General features: G+C 33.6%; 1 protein-coding gene across 1 annotated transcript; it reads right to left on the minus strand.

Moving 5' to 3' along the window:
* Positions 1 to 10,874: 10,874 nt before the first annotated feature.
* LOC138314198 (uncharacterized) lies at positions 10,875 to 15,050 on the minus strand. The gene is made up of 3 exons (XM_069254404.1): positions 14,220 to 15,050; positions 13,016 to 13,614; positions 10,875 to 12,241 (listed from the first exon to the last, which is right to left on the minus strand). The coding sequence occupies exons 1-3, from the start codon at positions 14,355 to 14,357 to the stop codon at positions 11,788 to 11,790; spliced, it is 1,191 nt and encodes a 396-aa protein (XP_069110505.1). The 5' UTR covers positions 14,358 to 15,050; the 3' UTR covers positions 10,875 to 11,787.
* Positions 15,051 to 18,226: the final 3,176 nt, after the last annotated feature.

The following is an 18,226-nucleotide window of genomic DNA, read 5'->3' on the forward strand; positions in this document are numbered from 1 at the left end:
CATTTTTCTTAAAAGTTTGAATTAAACTTTTTTGTCATTATCAGGGACGAAATCTCTTTAGTCAATTTTGTAATCGATTCATATCAATCACCTGAAATCATCTAAATATTTCTTATCAATATTTAGTGTAAAGGTCAAAGTTCCGCGAATAAATATGATACTCGATGACCTTCTTTCGAATCAATTTCATATTCAAATAGACGTGCCAAAAAATATTCATCAAAATCCTAAATATGCCAGAAATTTCATCTAAAATTTAATCTCAATATAAGGTTTCGGACAAATTCCCCTGAGGAAGACCTGTTTGTGTGTCTCTTAAATATTCTTCATTATTAATCGCAAATGAAATGATTAAATGTTGAATAGTTTATGGGCGACATATAATATAGAAATATGTTACATAAAAAAACTCAAAGTATTCTAATACCAATTTTGATTTAACAAATAGTTGAACTCGTCAAAATAAATTGAAATCAGTGCAAAGGAGTATTTACACAATTCTAATGAAGACATCGATTGGGTCATAACATCTGTGCGAAAACACAATAATAAAAATATGCTTCTAAGTAGAAACAATTTAGGTTGATTTTTGCGATGTCTTAAATGTTACCAAAAGCGTTCCACTGTCAGGCGCGAATTAGAGGTCATGTATTGTTTATTTGTGTGTGTTTTATTGTGTTTTTGTGTGTTTTTTTTTGTTTCGTTGAAAACTCTAACCCAAACCATTGCATGTTTCTGTATTTTGATCCATTTGACCACCATTGTACATTGTTATACATCGTATACATGTTTGATTGATCGAAAAGGGAAGTAAATGCTTGGATAAGAGCTAACAAAACATTTCTGGGGGAAGAAAACAACAATGGCGAAACAACAAGAACAATGTCGAGGGATTACTAGAAAGTAAAATAAAATGCATTTTATGCAAACGAGGCGTATTAGTGGCTCAGAAGCAATAGAAAAAACGAAACTTGAAGCAAATGATAAAGATACTAGTGTATAATGAATAAAAAGGGTTCGACAATGTGAAACATGTTTAGATATTTCATCAAGCTCGAAGTTATAAATAACTGTCCTATGGTATACGTTGTCATTATGGCCATGTTTAAGGATATTCCAATGCAATAACTTATTATAATGAATATACATGTATGCATTAAATCTATTCATTATTCTCTGTTGTAATACACAATGCACGCAGTCACTCTGCAACACTCTAAATTTATTGTTTCGTGTTTAATTAAATCTTGAAATAATACACTTGATGTAACAGTTTCATGCTTGGAAATCTCTCTTACTTAAGAAACAAATTGCTGAAAAGATTTCATCAGAGTAAGTAAATCGAAATTTTCCTAATAACCTGATAAAAAGGAACATTAGAGTTCTTATCAAGTTCAATGACCTAGTATTGGAATTGTGCCTACTGTTCTCAGTGTATGAGTAAAAGACAAGTAACATCATGATTGTATGTCTTTCTTTCCTTCCCAAGAACTTGATTGACCCCATTTCAGTTTTAGATTGATAAGTGTGGTCATTCTGTTGGAGCCTATATGTGATCTGCTCATTTGTCAGGACACATTATAAGTTTATAAAAGTAAAGCGACAATTTCTATTTTTGATTGGTGTTTACTATATTCAAAGAAGGATGACTGGTTTGTTTGCTGCCAATATCGTAGCCGGATGGATGATAATATTAGTCCGTATGTTTTAGTGATATAACACAATACAATAGACGAATTTGCTATCACATGGAGACACAACACTAACACTAGTATACTGCAGCCTCACAAACCACTAGCATGAACCTACGATTACAAGGATCCGTAAATTGACATGGAATTTCGAAAAATCAACACTTAACGTTAACATTCTTATTCTTTCAAGAAACTCAAAATTTTCGCTCATTTTACAATTTGTTTTTACGATTGCATTGCTGACCTCGCATCCTAAAACAAGACAGAAACGAATACAAACAGAATGTGACAGAGTTTATTTTCTGACATGTCTAATTTTGAACTACGTTTGTTTAGCGCGGTGATGCATTACTGATGTGAATGTAGTGCAGCATTCGTTAAATTATTCATTGTCGGCAGACAACATTCAATCACATATCCATTGTCTACATACTATTTTTTGTGCTGAAATATTTACAATCTGCATATATTCTCAATATACATAGCAAATTTGAATAATTCTTGAAAGAAAAAAACGTATCGAATGTTAGGTATATTAGCATCAATTTCAAACTGTTTTGCGCTATTTAGCCACTTGTCGTATGAAACACGATGTGGAAAAGCGATGACATTTATTAAACAAAATCTTCATCAAACAAATGTCATAACGCGATTGCATCGTAAATAAGTCAAACATTTTGTCATTTGATCATTATTCTTTTAGATCATTTTGAAAGGTGATTGGTGGTTTATTTCATTTAAGTATAAAATAACAACTTCGATTTGATAAAGATGAATAAACATGTTAATACATTCAATAGCCATTTTGTGAAAAAAGGCCATCACGCTGATGTACGTTTTAATCGCTTAACATATTCTTTTAAGTTCATGTGCACTGGGATATGTCTATAAATTGTCTTTTAATTCACTGAAGTATTGAAATAAAATTGCAAAAATATTGAATTATATTATGCATAAAACATGTGAGAAATCAATGCCTTTACTCTGTTCACAAGGAAATGAGCAAAGTCTACGAAGTAACTTGTCATAAACACAAAATTCCTTCCTTCTCACGTCTTGATGTGTAATTTAGAATACATTTATATTAAATATCTGGTCATTAGTTAGTGAAATGGTTTATTTTAATTTTGCGCTGCCTTTTATTAAATTGGAAAGGATGGAGTCCTGTTTCTCCAAAAAATGTTTTTGCGATGGTCATTTTAAATATGTAACCATAACACATTTTGTATCTTACAACACGCAGCATGCACTTCACACACAGCATACATGGAAAGACGTCATTAAATGACATTGGCTATTAATTTAAACAAATAAGCAAACCATAATCTTGCATTACTCTATTGTCATCATTGCAGATCGTTAAGGTAACTTTTGGGGTCTCATTTTTTCTATTTCCTAACTGACTTCCGAATGTCTCCCTTGAAACCACCCCACTTTTGGAGTGGAGTTGATCACCTGTCAGAATGGCTCTAGGTTATGTCCCCAGGCCAGGATACAATCGACTATAAAAAGGCGCTTTTATCGGCATGACTCAGTGATATTAGACTAAGAAATGGTAAACAAAAGTATTTTTATCACGATTGGTTCAGAAAAGGGATTTCTGTAGTTAATGATTTTTAAAAAAAAAAGATATTTTAGATGTATTTAAACATCAACTTTCTCCAGTTTGAAGGCATTGCTACTATTGTTAGAAGATGTATTGCCAATCATGATCTGACAAATGTAACTCTAAATTTCCCTTACATGCCAATATATCTTTTTTTAAGAGTAAAAAACATGCAAAAGATTTTTACAATATACTCAGTTCAAATGATACTATTACAACAGGTAAACAAAAGTATTTTTGGGAAGACATTTTTAACTTTGACAATGATAAATGGAAAATGATTTATAGAACCCCTTTTCTTGTTTCTCAAAATACAAAATTGCAGTGGCTACAGTATAGAATAAACCATCATAGTCTTACAACAAATGTTCATCTTTTTAGATTAGGTATTACAGAAAGCCCTTTTTGTTCGCTATGTAATGATGAAATAGAATCTATTGAGCACGCATTTTAGGACTGTTACAAAATTCAAGAGTTTTAAAACACTTTGGAATATTTTATTGATGCTCTGCTAATTACCTTAAGATTTAATAAAGAAACATTGCTTTTCAGATAATAGATTAACAAATAGCGAAATTGATAATGAAATAGTTCTTATGATTAAATGGTATATATATAAGTCCAGATGTCAAAACACACAATTATCCATCACTGCTTTCATCAATCATATTAAAGATCAGTACACTATTCAGAAATTTAATATACAAATTAGTGATAATATACTGAAAGTTAAATTTGACAGGAAATGGGTAAAATGGCAAAGGTTACTAGAATTATCATGATTATTAAAAAAAATTGTCGCCATACCTTTCTCTCTTAATGCTTTACCAGGCATATCTTTTCAAGTAGTTGAGCACCTAGTTTTTTTTAAGTTATATAATTTAATTTAAATGCTTTTCTAATGTATATTGTTATGTTTTGTAAAATGTAGTTTTAGTATTGTCTTTTGTGCAGTATTTTGTTTATATGACTAAATGTGTGAGGAGTATGTGTGTCTTTGCGTGTGTGTTTATTTTTTTCTATTTGTTTGTGGAAGTATGATTGATATAATGTTGTGTATTATACATGTACGATAAATTGGAAAAAATAAAAGAAATATATAAAAAAAGAAAGATAAACGTTCCACAATTACAAGCTGGCAGAAGAAAAACATGAGACAATCACACACGCAACACATGACATACAGGGATCTCGTCATTAAATGGCTCTGAGTGTTAATAGGACGATGAGACTAATTCAACCAACATACTAATTCTTTATATGCTATATTCCAATCTCTCAGTGATATGGATAATCATTTCATATGCCACAAACGTTTTAATGATAAAATCTTTACCCAAATGGCACGATTGAAATCTCCAGAGATACGAAACAAGGGCCCGCTAGCTCCGTCCGGTGGCGCCATCTCGTGTAAGTAGCGGGCGGCTATTTGCCATATGTTTCTTTTATATATCATAGTTTTCGTTTTAAACATTGGAAATGAGATAATTAGTGTTGTCTGGATTAGCGGACTGTAGAGTACTGGTATGAGATCGGTCTGTCAGATATATTTGTCTGAGGAGAACCTAACGTAGCCATACAAACAAGGAAGTCCACTGTTACGTCTGACTTCAAAGGGAAACTCATGTCTGGAGCATTTAAGTCAAACGTCATGGAAATATATTTGTTGATTTCTAGAACAGTCTCTCGTTCATTACATTGTGGCCTCCGGTGCGATAGAAATTAAATTTGTACTGAATTATAAATTGGCATTAATATTCAAATACAGAAAACAACATTTTTGTGAAACTTTTATTTTTTCATTTCTTTGTAAGATAGTCGGTCGTGAATTCTAATCACTTGCAACTTTTAAGCTTCAATTTGATAAAAACTGAGAACATCCGTTATAATTGACAGATAGACAGTCGTTCGCAAATTGATGCATTCGTATTTTTGTCTGACGAAATTGCAATGTAATTAATTAAAAAACCAAAATACTTGTACTGCGATTTTTGCACTCCAATGCAGCACGACCTTAACTCCAGGTACTGACCACTGGTCGGTGGTTTTTATCTGGATTTTCCGGTTTTCCTCCATCCACCAGCTAATCTAACACGTCCTTAAATTACCCTGGCTGTTAATTGGACGTTAAACTAATAAAACCAAACCAAAGTCCTAACTCCAGTTTATTGGTTACATACTGGACACTGACGCACGACAAAGGAGGTTGTGCATGGTAACCTTTGACCCAGAGCCGGTTAGAATTTTATGTATTATATTATAATAGACTTATACCGAATACAGGTCTTCTGCATCTGATTGTGTACCTCATCGAATGACTCACATACGGTGAACAATATGGTCATTTTTTTTCTTAATTGTTATAGAAATAATTCGTGTCGACTTACATGTATCGCTGATTTCGTTATAGTGTCACATGCGTAAACTTTCACTGTCGTCTGCGCAAGCGTTTCATTGGTCACTAGTCTCATCAGCTTTAACTTTCGCTGCGCAAGCGTTTCCTTATATGTCGCCATCTTTGTTATTGATGACGTTGGGGACAGGAACGATAACTCTATGGCCCAAACCTAATAAGCTATATTCTACTAACCTAATTCGACTCCATCTTGGATATTACATGACGCCATCTTGCCTTGTCAATGAAGGCTTTAGGATGGTTAGAATGAAGAAAGTCCATTTTTCGTAAAAAGGAAGAAGAGAAATACTCAGGTTGACGGATAAGTAGTATCAACAACCTTTAGCAACAAACGTTTATACAAATACCTTATACCAAAAATAACCACTGATGATAATTGAAATCATGTACATGTTTCTTGATATTGCAAAATAAAAGAAATATATCAGGAAATTTAATTTTAATTTAACTTGGTCGTACTCAGTGTATCATATATATAATACATTATAGAAACCGTGAATAGCAAATAGTGCAGCTTTCTAGATTGCATTTTCCTACTGTTTTATCAAAGTAGATGTGGACTAAAATGTTTGTTACAAAAAAGAAATACCTGTTAAATGGTGTTATTTGATCTTATAAGCAGATTGCAGACGTCCACATAGCTAAAACTTTGTATGAAACTTGATCGGTGAGGAAAGGGAAAAAACAAGCATGCAATTACAATTCAAAAAGGATTTTCTTTCTGTCTGTGTCATAAAATGTACCACAATTACGGATATTCTATTTCATAGTGATAATAAAAATATTATTCATCAAACTTTAAATCCTTTATCGTGTTAGGATTTTATAATAACTGGTATTGTCAACTAGACATGTCATATAGATATTATATTCATTTAAATAAACATGAGAGCGTGGGTCATATTCGGCTTTTTGTATAGTCTTTACTGTAGATAACGAAAATCTCTTAATGCTTTCACATTTACAACAGGTTGATAATACCTGTCAACGAATGAATAATGGGATATACGGCGATGGTATGAAGGCTCTTAAAATGTTATTCAAAGACTATTGAATTTCAGCTAGATTAAACCCGAACTTAACCTCTTATGACCGGGTTTATAATATATAACTTAACATAACCCAAAGCAGATTTATCCTCTTTTAACTGATTTTGGTCGTCATAATGTACTTTAAAGTTGTTTTCTGTTTAAATTTAAATATCGGCTAGATATGCTTGACCGTGTGTATATAACGTAACGATATGAATTGCATTGAATCTAGAGTATATGGCTTCTAATGAACGATGGACATGAATTATTGAAATATCCATGATAGAAAATGTATCTTAATTATGTATTTAAAGTTTATGAAAATAGTACATGTATATCTTAATTAAGACGGCCTGACTAAAGTTGATCACTGCGTCCGATAAATTTATTATGTGTGTAATTTTAAAAGTATTTATTCTATCCACTGAGAATATCAACTAGTCATTGCTTCTGTGTTGGAGTTGCAATACTCCTGTTCAATAGCATTCTATTTTTGCTTCTCAAATATACTTGTAAAACATAAAGGAAACACTTAAAACATGCGTTTTCTGTTATATACGGCTGTCGCGATAAGGCCGTCTCCGACATCCGACTCCTTTCAAATGCAATTACAATTTAAGGTCGCGACATAGTCCAGAAGTTTCGGTCATACTTCCGGCACCCAATCCGTCCCGTATTCATATTTTTGATAAGATACAGAGTATATACAATGTCATTTTAATTCTTGTTCAAGATACATCAAACTTATGTCAGATGTTATTTCCTTCTTGCTCCAAAGTCTTTCGCGCTACAGCCAAAATAACAGATACCGCATTAATTTCAAAACTGTTATCCGAACGTTAATTTGACTAAATATAGGAAAATCTTAATTGGACCCTGTATATATATTGGTACTGAAAATATTTGTTAATGCATGAGCAACCCACTCGAAAGCTATTATTCATATGTATCTTACGCAATCAGTTTGACTTGACTCAATTTATTAAATTAATTGTAAATTAAGTTAGGTTAATTAAATCAGCAATTAAACTAAATTTAGCCAACATGAATGAACAAATTTAACTTTAATGGAAGCAAAGTTTTTTATCATGGATGAACTTTGTAAGAATTGAAATTAAAGTTTAAAGTAACGAACATGTTTTGTGAATCCCTTAAGCTTGCGTTAACCGAATTCATTTATGCAAGTTCATTTCAATGTATGATTACAGTATAATCAAACACTACATTTTATTATATTTGTTCATGCAATAAACATTTCCCATGTTTGCAATCGTCATACTAATCGACAACCTTTACTTTCCTACTTTCTATAAAATGTATTCAAGCTAGGTCGCACAACACCATTTATATGCTGATCATATTAACCCTTTGTACATTTATAAAAATCCTCTCTCGGCTGACGTATTCTCATAATAATCTAATTGACTTTAACTATACCATCTATTACATGAACTAAGCCCTTTTTCAAATATAATCATTTGTTGGAGAAATATTATCGAATGGAAGGTTAACTTCACGTAATTTGGAGTAAATCAAGTGTGTTTGGAAAAAGAGAATGAATTTAAAAAGACGTATTTTTATTTGTTTGACCTATTCACGTCTAACAAGTAAGTAATTGCTGACTTCATAATCACCCAATTATTGCAATTATTCCGCGAGTTAAATGTAAATAGAGTCTATGCACTTACAGGCAAAATGTGCTAGGTAAACTCCCATACACATATGAATGCGACTTAAACCGGATTTAGAATATGAAATATATTTCGCTCCTTATTACGTCGTAAATTTTCGTTCAGAAACATAAATAAAAAGTCAACGTAGTTAGGAAAAGCTTATGAACAAATAAAATATTTCTTATAGATAATATGCGTCTTATCTCCGAGAGATGGATGCCGATCGTACTTAGGTCGGAGTAATTATTTCTCCATGTCTTTACAAGAAGATAATACTTCAGTAGATTTTAGTGGCGGAAAATTGCTTATAATTGCCCTTTAGTTTGCAATCACCGGGTAGATTTATTTCATTTTTACCCCATTCGATAAACATGAATGAGTTCTAGGTTTGCACGCATCATAAAGCAGTCTGCTTTCACATGACGCTATATTCAGTCCATCCCCGTAACCACTGGCAACAGTTTCCTTTAATTGATTAAAAATCTATATATTTCAAAATCACGCATGACAGCACATCATGATTTGTTAATAAATTCCAACAGAAAATATTACCACTCAAGTTAATTTAGAATGTTAAGTTGACCAGGCTTAAGTACACAATGTGCATTACAAAGTGCACCCGTATCTGGCTGTTCCCATCACCCACCTGTCGCCCCGCCGGTAATAATCGTGATCGAGGCGAGACATGAGACAGTCGGCCGATTTTATTGGTTGATCACGAAAATAATGAGTAGAACAATAAAACACAGCCGGACTTCATAAACATCTACAGGCTTAATAATGTGTAAGTTGTCGTCTGTTTGGCGGCCATGACGGGTCACACATGGTGTCTCTCCCACGTACACCCCCGTAATTATGACGTCATCAGGAAAACGCCGGTACCTGGGAGTTGTTAAATTGCACTACTCATGTAAACTGCAGACAAATAAATTCGTGCTCCCAAACATCTTTTAATGACTCCCATCACATATATAAAATGCACAGTGTTATTTCAATAAAGTGATATATACAATTAAAAACCATATTATATACAGTATAATATTATGTAGATAATTAATATCAATCATTCACATCGTTGCATTCATATGATGAAAAGGGAGGAAACTCGTGAAAATCAAAATGTCTTTGGAGTTAAAAGCATGATCTGAATGTCATATTTATTTGATATCCTGATAGTTTAATACGTCACAATCACGCGAGTTTGAAACTTTACACCAAACATATTTATGAATATGTATCTATCTTTTGATAGGAATTCGGACTACATTTTATCAATCAAAATTGATGCATGTGGACAAAAAAACTAAACGGCAATTATTATATCAACTCAAGAATAACTTTATTCAATAAATACAATGCACAAGTAAATTCGGTTCCCGGTAAGTAAGTCAACAGTAACAAGAGAGACAACTCTTATGATTTGTTCAGGCCTACAATTGTTGTCTCCCTTTGAAGACCGGTACAATTTCACTATGCAATAGATTTCTTGTATTGCAAGAATGTACGAATATCTGCATCAAAATTTGGTTGATATATCCAAATTGTCTTCTGTTTTACGACCGGGAAAGAAAGGAAGTTCCCGGGTCATTCTTCTACCAAGTAAAAATATTTTGAATTACTCAGGTTAGCTGCAATATTTTAGCTCAAAAGACTTTTAGACAGAAGATGGTGTCGTCTTTAGAGCTACAGTTGGTGCCTATTACTTATAATGGAGCAAAGTGATGATTATACAAACCATTATTTAAACGTTTGCATGCATTTTATCGTACTTGTTTTATATCGCTTACCTACTAGGCAATAAAACTGAACCATATAAAATATCAAATTCTCAGCGAGACATTTGGTTTTATATATGTACATATGAAGACCTTTCTGAAGAGAATTTATACAGCAAGTCTATAAAGTATGAATTTGACGTTTTGTGAGCGGTACGGTAGATATTAAGAATAGTAGGCATGTTTGTTTTCGACAAAAATAATATATAAATGCTTGTATATGAACAAATTAGTTCGAAACCTACAAAAAAAGTATAGAAAAATGTGCCCGAGTGATTTTCGGAGGCACTGCTCCACTAGGACACATAGGGACCAATTCGTACCCGGCCGAAAGGTATAGTAGGCCGGGTACGTATATTCGTTCTACTCAGGTAACGAACCGGACGCCTGAACTATTCAAAGCAGTCCAGGCAACCATCTCAAATCTATGACTCATTTAAAAATATATTTTACAAGTCTTAGTTGAAAATCCAAACAAATGCTGATACTGAATATTGGTACCAGTCGGTACCGGTGTACAGTCGGTACTAGGTTTCTCTTTCCATCGTAGTTTGTGTTCCGCTGTTTTTACTGCAGTATTTGTACATACGTGAGAAAAATCATTTCTCTCTCATACAAACAGCAGTATACCTTGTTTTGAGCATGTCACAAATAAGCAAGCTTCTCGTATCTTAGCTTCTCGTATCTTAGTGTTAGCTAAGTAGAGACAGTTGCCATCTTTAGAAACGCGATCTTTGTTCAATAAACATGTTCAAAGGGAAGTAACTCCTATTTAAAATTCAATGCTAAGTAATTAGTCACCGATCGAACTTTTAAGGCCCACTACCTTTCCGAAACGGCTATTTATTTTTAAAATGGAAATGTAAATCGAGATAGATAATTTTTGTAGAGTCTCAAAAGTTATTAACCTACCGTTATACTATATTTATCATCGCCTAACGAATAATCTAATTAAAGAAATAAGATGTGAATTTTCATAACGCGGGTCATCTTTTGTTTCCCGCCGTCGTCCTAATTACGGAGCGTTAGTTGACTAGATCCTATCACTGCGCCAGACGGCAGAACAGCGAAATGAACCTAAGTTGTTACATAGATTATGGAGGGAATCTTGCATTTATTTGGTGTTGTAGCGTCATAGTAGGCCATCATTATATATTTCCGTCTGTTATTGTTGTTTTTAAGAAACTTTAAAATTTTGGTTTCGGAAAGTTAGTGGGCCTTTAACTTTTCCAAATTAGAAACGTTTTTCAATGTACGTAACACTGGAACGTCGACCATGTTCTTTGTACAAATTATACAAAACGTAACAATGGATTTATCATATATGTCGGTGGCTTGTTTTTGCCATATGTTATTTATCTCGGCACGTTAAATAACATAGCGCAACCTACATGAATTTTGTAAATAACACAAAGACAGACTTATACATGCGACCTCAATAGGTATGAAAAAGAACAGAAAGGAAAGTTACCAATTTCGTGTCTTAAAAACAAAACGTAAAAACAAAAGGAGATAAAAACAACAGAACAAAAGAAAATACAGAAATAAACTTCAAACATTTTTAACCATTACTAATGAAAGAATCATAGTTTTTATAATGGTACATTTGCACCTGTCAATGAAAGTTTGAAGTTTGCTTTTGTTAACTTAGCCCTAGCTGTCTCTCTTTCCATGATTAGAATTTCCATTTTGATTTCATGTTCTTTCTTCAAATATTCCATTTTCTTATCGTGTTCAATCCGAGCGTACTCCAACACCATGTTGTTTACATCTGACCTTGAAACGTTCGCATTGTCTTCGTAATTTTGTTGAACATCCGGTTTTGTTTTCCGGAAAGTTCCCCATCTTTCTGATGAATGTTCCGGGTCATACAATGATTTACTAGCTTCCGGTGTTGAGTGACTTGTATTTGACGTCATATCCGTAGAAAACCTGAACTGTTGGACATCGTCTGTAGGAATATGACTTAAATCGGATGCGTGTGAGTGTCTATGTTCTGAAGAAGGTTCACTATTACACTGCTGGTCATTTTGCACCTCTTGAATGCTGCAATAAAAATACCTCCATGGCTATACAAGACATTAAGATCTTTATTCAATTACACATGAAACGTTTTTCTAAGAATACTACGAGCGCTAATGACCACAATGTACCATGCACGCATGCCTGTTATATTCCGATGGAAAATAACTCTATATCCGAAGTTATCAATTTCTTTTTCAAGAATTTTGTCAGATTCAAGTGTCTGAACAAGTTTCTTTGGTATTTGATTCCAAAATAAAATATTGGTCACAAATATTTATACAGAATACTCCCAAAATGCGCCGCACTCCTTTCAACGAAACTGACCCTCAAGGCATAAATTCTTCGTGTTGAAGGACAAAAGAAAGGTCATTTATTAAGTTCAATTTTCAAGAAGTATTACGGAAATCATATTTCTACATCATATTATATAGAAATATGAATTTCGTTATTTTGCTTGTTACGAGAATTATCAGCCCATAAAGAGAATTATCAGCCCATAAAGGAAAAAATAGCGTCGCCGTTTCTAACGTCACTTTTGATTTGCTGAGATAACGGCGTAATGATTTCATAGACAAAGGAGTAGCAAATTTTGAGAATTGAAGAGATAATATTTAGTAAATTGAATTTTAAGGATTGATTTGAATATATTTTTATGTTATGGAGATATATCACAAAACTCTGAGTGCACTCTCATCATGAATCGGAAAGCGGTTTATTTAGATTTCCGTGTTAATTCTCGATAACATAAAAAAAATCTATTCAAATAAATCCATAATTAACCGTTATGAAATTTACCTGTTAAAATCAACCACAGTTGTTATGAGTTGTGGAGAGGTGATGGGAATCTCTGTATTATCGATGTTGTCATGGTAACTCTGAATTTCATCTTCATCGTCAATTTCAATTTTGATTACCGTCTGCTCATCATCTGGAACCGGTAGTCCTGCATTCGATTTTTGTTCTTCTATTCTATGCTCTGACAACCGTGAAAAATCGTCTATGATTGCATTTGTTTCCCGATCCGATAAACTATTGAAATGTACAGGATTACTATTGTTAGAACTAGCGACATCATTTAATATCTTCTTCACTTGTGCAATTATATCCGGTGTTTCCCCGTAATATTTTGCTGGTTCCTGTGGATTGGTACTTCCGCTTCCGGTTGAAGAGTCCAACCTCTCTTGTTCTCTGTCTCTCTGTTCAGCACGGGTTGCTAGTTTCATTCGTTTCCATTGTTCTTTAATTCGAACAAGCGTCCGTTTTCGTCCAAATCTTGCAGAGAATTGATCGTAAATAACTTTCCAACACGCGGCCTTCATTCTCAAAGTGTAACTGTCAGACTTTTTCTCCTCGATGATGCGAGCTCTTTTGGAACACAGATTAACAAGGAACAACTGAAATTTAAAATATCGTAATTAAATCATAATTACGTGATAAGAAAACATTATGTGATAAGAAAACATTATCATAAATATCTACAAAGTACCACATATTTTTCCACCATTCATACCAATAAAGTATAATAAAAGTCCCCCCCCCTCAAACTGACTCTGATCATTTTATAATTGATATAAAAAGCATCTATAAAACATATCTACAAATTATAACCTACGAAATACGGTCAAATACCGTTACATTTTGTATCACGAACTCGACGGACTAAAACAATCAAAATACTACGAACAGTAAACCACCTTATTATTTTCCCGTAATATACATTACTTCGCATCATCGATATATTTAGCATATTCACGTCGAATATATAGACTGATGATCAAGCTTCTTATCGACAACCATGTATTCATTACGTGTTTTACAATTATCTGCTGAACATTTGAATTCGTGATCCAGTTTTCATAATTACGCGAAAATTTGTAACTTGCGAAAAAGAAAGTAGTGTGCAGTTAAATTTCGTATGGCTTGGTCAAGTGCAATCAACCATGGGACTCCCCGACGAAAAAAATAATTTTGTCTCAGAGCTAAAGAGTTCTTTAATGACCTTCTCATCGTGTGTCCAGTTTATGCCTCGAGACTTCCGCATCTGGTACATCAGTCCCGAGTGTTGCATGTTACTCGGGTTCACTCTGGCGTTTGAAACTTGCCCGTAGCTCCTGATCTGTCCTGAGTTAGAATACATCGTAAAAGGCTATCGTTTCTTCTCAAAGTTTTATAGCCGATTTCTACACAATTAGCCTGTTTACATATGGGCTTCGTTTTTTGTGACGTTATAAAGCTGTCCTGTTTTACTATACACGTAGAGGCCTTCATGCAACAGTAACGTAATGGTATTTCACTTTTGACAAAATCACTGTTCTCCACAAGTTCCCATACTTTACTGACGAAATCATACATTGATGACGTAATCACTGTTTACGAAGAGGCCTCCATACTTTGATGACGTCATCGATGTTCACTATCGCTGTTCCTTCAGAGGCCTCCATACATATGTGACGTAATCATTGTACACCCAGAGGCCTCCATACATTGTTGACTTGGCATAATCGCGTTTGTTCACCTTGATAAAACTCCACATCAGATGTTGACTTCCTTATATCATTTGCTTGTACTGTTTAACTTGACAGTGAAACTACATGTATTCCATCACAAAACTGATTATACCATTAGGTACGAGTTTCCTGGAATTCCTGATAAGATTTCCGTGGTTTTAGAGTCTAAACCAGGTGTCGGAGATGCCTATACGAGTGTGGTGAAATCATACACTGTACGCCCTACACATTGTACACACATCACGCTAAACCAGAACGCAGGTTTATGGTGTAGTTGTTGGTCTAAAAATAGCTCCCTACACACAACCGAGCTTAGCTAAACCGACAACGGCATACGAAGTACAGTGTATTACACACATACAGTGAGGCCACGAGAGAGGCTCTCCGAAAGGGAGTTTTAACAATCGCAAAAAACACTTAATGATATCGAGACATCATGGTATACATAGATGTACAGTACATTTAGATTGTGTCACATTTTTTTTTGATAGTACAAAATTTGTTTTAAAAATCTGGTATTACTTTTATTGATTGTTTCATATCATTAATATAATTACTATACGCGTATTTTTACATGAAGAAATGAAAAAAGTAAGAGATAGAAAAAAAAAAAGGAAAATTTCTTTCTAGAAAATAAAAGAAGAATTTGTTTTCAGTCTCGTGCAACGTTAATTCATTTTACTCTTTTTTCTTCTCCAACAATGTGTACCTTAGTCCGCTAAACTGCCTATATAGTTATTAGGCTTTAAAAAACAATTAAAAGGTAGGTTTAGCGGACTAATCGTATAAGCGGAGGCCGTTCTTAAAATAACCAACCAAACATTACTAGGGAATTCTTGTGTTAACGGTACAAAACAGTTTGACATTGTACTATGATGGGACACAGGTTATAACGGATCAATTTGACACGAATTTAAACCGGTACTTAAAAACTTCAAACTTTATTTAAGAGGTCAGAGCACGAGACAATCTCTGACTTTCGATCCACAATTTACGGTGACTGAGGTTACATCTTCATCAAGTAATTTTGATGTTGACATCACAGTAAAATATTTAAAAAAAGCTCTGAGTTTACGCTGTAGTACGACATAATATTATTTATACTGAAAAATCGTGGTTCTGCTCAACACGTCGGAACAATTTTCTGCATGTCACTTTAAAGATGTAAAATTCTGAACTGCATTTACTATTTTTTTGGCAAGACCATGTGCTATAAAACTCGTAGCTACAGTGTAATACCATAAATATCCAAACCTATAACATTCTACCTATAAATATATGACATATTTGCATGAATGCTCAAACCCATTCAAACGTGTTCCATAAATGTGATTGTACTCCATCAAAAGGACATCTTCATGATCTAGATACTAATCCTCTGGTTGGCGTGTTTTTAATTTTGAAGATATACAAATTTACTAATCGCCTTTATCATTATTTATAACGTTGGGTGAGGGGAGAAAGTTAATCGATACTACTTGTTAGTTTAAATATTGCATATTATTGTCTAAAAAGTAGATCCGTTTCTCGACTTCATGGACAATTCTGGTATATTTCTCAATCGCGACATTTCGGAGAAATTTCCGGCAATGTTCGGAAATAATAAGACACTTCCGAAGATTTTGAGAAATTTCTTCGATCCGATTGGTGCGTTAAACTCGTTCGAAGGGAGGTAACTATGCTTTACTTACGACGTTTATGATGTATACTATCAATATTATTATAATCCTCTAGACAATTCTCTATTCGTTGCTGAACAATTGACACCAACTAACTTTAAAGTCCAGATAGGGATATAATTGTTATGGTCGTCAATGACCAATTAATCTCAAACTGTTTCTTTTCTCTATGGATTATATACTACACATGTTAATCACTTTACATACGGGGAAAAAGGTGACGGATTAAAGCTAATCCCGAAACCTCAATTATAGATCACTTATAACTCAGCTTGAATTTATTTTGTAAAAGGATATAAGAAAATACTTCAACGATTTTAGAAGGAAATAAAACAAACATTTTCAAATTTTATATAAGTTAACCTCTCTAATTTTAAAATCTAAGCCATGCTAAACCGACTCGAGTAACACTGATATGATACTATACTGTAGTCCCGAAAAGTTGACAAGACTTTCGGTTAGATTTGTGTTCTGTTTCTTAAAATGTGTATTAGAAATTTCCCAAACAATATGTACTCTAGGCGAGGATATTATGGTACAGATTTTTTGTGACGTATGTTTGGTCAGACGCTTACAACGCTAAAAAATGGCCGCTGTCCGAGCTCTTCTTCTTTTCACACTAGTTGTGCTGTCTGTTGTGGCCCTATCACATCAAAGTAAGTGGTTTGATTATATATTCGTACATCATGTAACGACACATGTCTCGTTAGTTATCATGCTTTAGTTTGAATGAATAAAGTCTATAACTGTAAGGTACGTACATGTATCATAGTAAACTATCGTATGTTTATTTGTCGTTACCGTTACTTTTTACATTAAAAAAACTATGAATGCTTAACTACAACTGCTGAAATTTTAACGTAAACACTTGTTTTATATTACACAAAGAACCAATCTACGCCAAACAGCATATTTGGGGATATTTTAATATCGTTTAATGTTTATTAAAAATAAAACAGGATCAAAAACAGATCCATTGGGAACTCCTGCAGAATTTAGACCACAAGTAGTTTTCTATTCATTCTTAAAGTTCTGCACAACAATCATCTGTATCGTAAACGTTCGAAACATTTCTTAACGTCACAGAAGATTATAAGTAGTAAATTCTCTTCAATGGTTCAAAGACGGTAGAAATGTAGTAACTATTTTTTCTAAAGCATTTAACTAGACTGAATTTACCAAGTTGGTTGTTGCTTTGTTGAAGGGATGTTTACCACCAGAACTTGGGGAATAGCCCTTCTGTCTTTGCATATTACAAGAGTTACCTTCCTTGCGAGTAGGTACAGTATTCATTGTGATGTCATTGTTTTGTGAGCGTACGTCGTTTTAGCTGAAAAGAGTATGATGTTACGTATACGTCCGTAAACAAATGTGGTCACAATCTCACAATCATTACTTACTCGCATGGCAGATACTCCTGTAATATGCAAATACAGAATAACTATGATTTAAAGAGATTTAAACACTTACCTTTCTTGTTTTGACATTTTATTGTAAAACTATGATTTCGTTTTAATTTTAAATTATGGGAATTTTTTATTTTGTCTGTTGCAGTCGAAAACTTCGAGCAGACAGAGGACGAAGAAGTGCCAGTATTTGAAGAATGTTTGGATAGAGGGGTATTCAGTGTTCCATGTACAGAAATCCAATTATTCTACCAGAATAGCGGCCGTGGCTCCATGTGTAGTAACCCATACATCAAGTCTTTCTGTTGTGTGTCATGCCAATAGACTGCGGAACTTAATCTGTTTATTAAATAATAAAACAGGATCAAAAACAGATCCCTTGGGAACTGGTTTAGAAAAATTCCTGATGAATTC

The sequence above is a fragment of the Argopecten irradians genome, chromosome 2 (assembly GCF_041381155.1).
Source record: "Argopecten irradians isolate NY chromosome 2, Ai_NY, whole genome shotgun sequence".
Taxonomy (NCBI): Eukaryota; Metazoa; Mollusca; class Bivalvia; order Pectinida; family Pectinidae; genus Argopecten; species Argopecten irradians.

Bases quoted from the DNA above. Each gene is read 5' to 3' on its own strand.
- LOC138314198 (XM_069254404.1), bottom strand. From the start codon at position 14,357: ATGTATTCTAACTCAGGACAGATCAGGAGCTACGGGCAAGTTTCAAAC. The intron at 13,615-14,219 runs GTCATTAAAGAA...TTTAAATTTCAG, and splicing joins ACTGGACACACGATGAGAAG to TTGTTCCTTGTTAATCTGTG. The intron at 12,242-13,015 runs GTAAATTTCATA...TTTTTATTGCAG, and splicing joins ACTGTGGTTGATTTTAACAG to CATTCAAGAGGTGCAAAATG.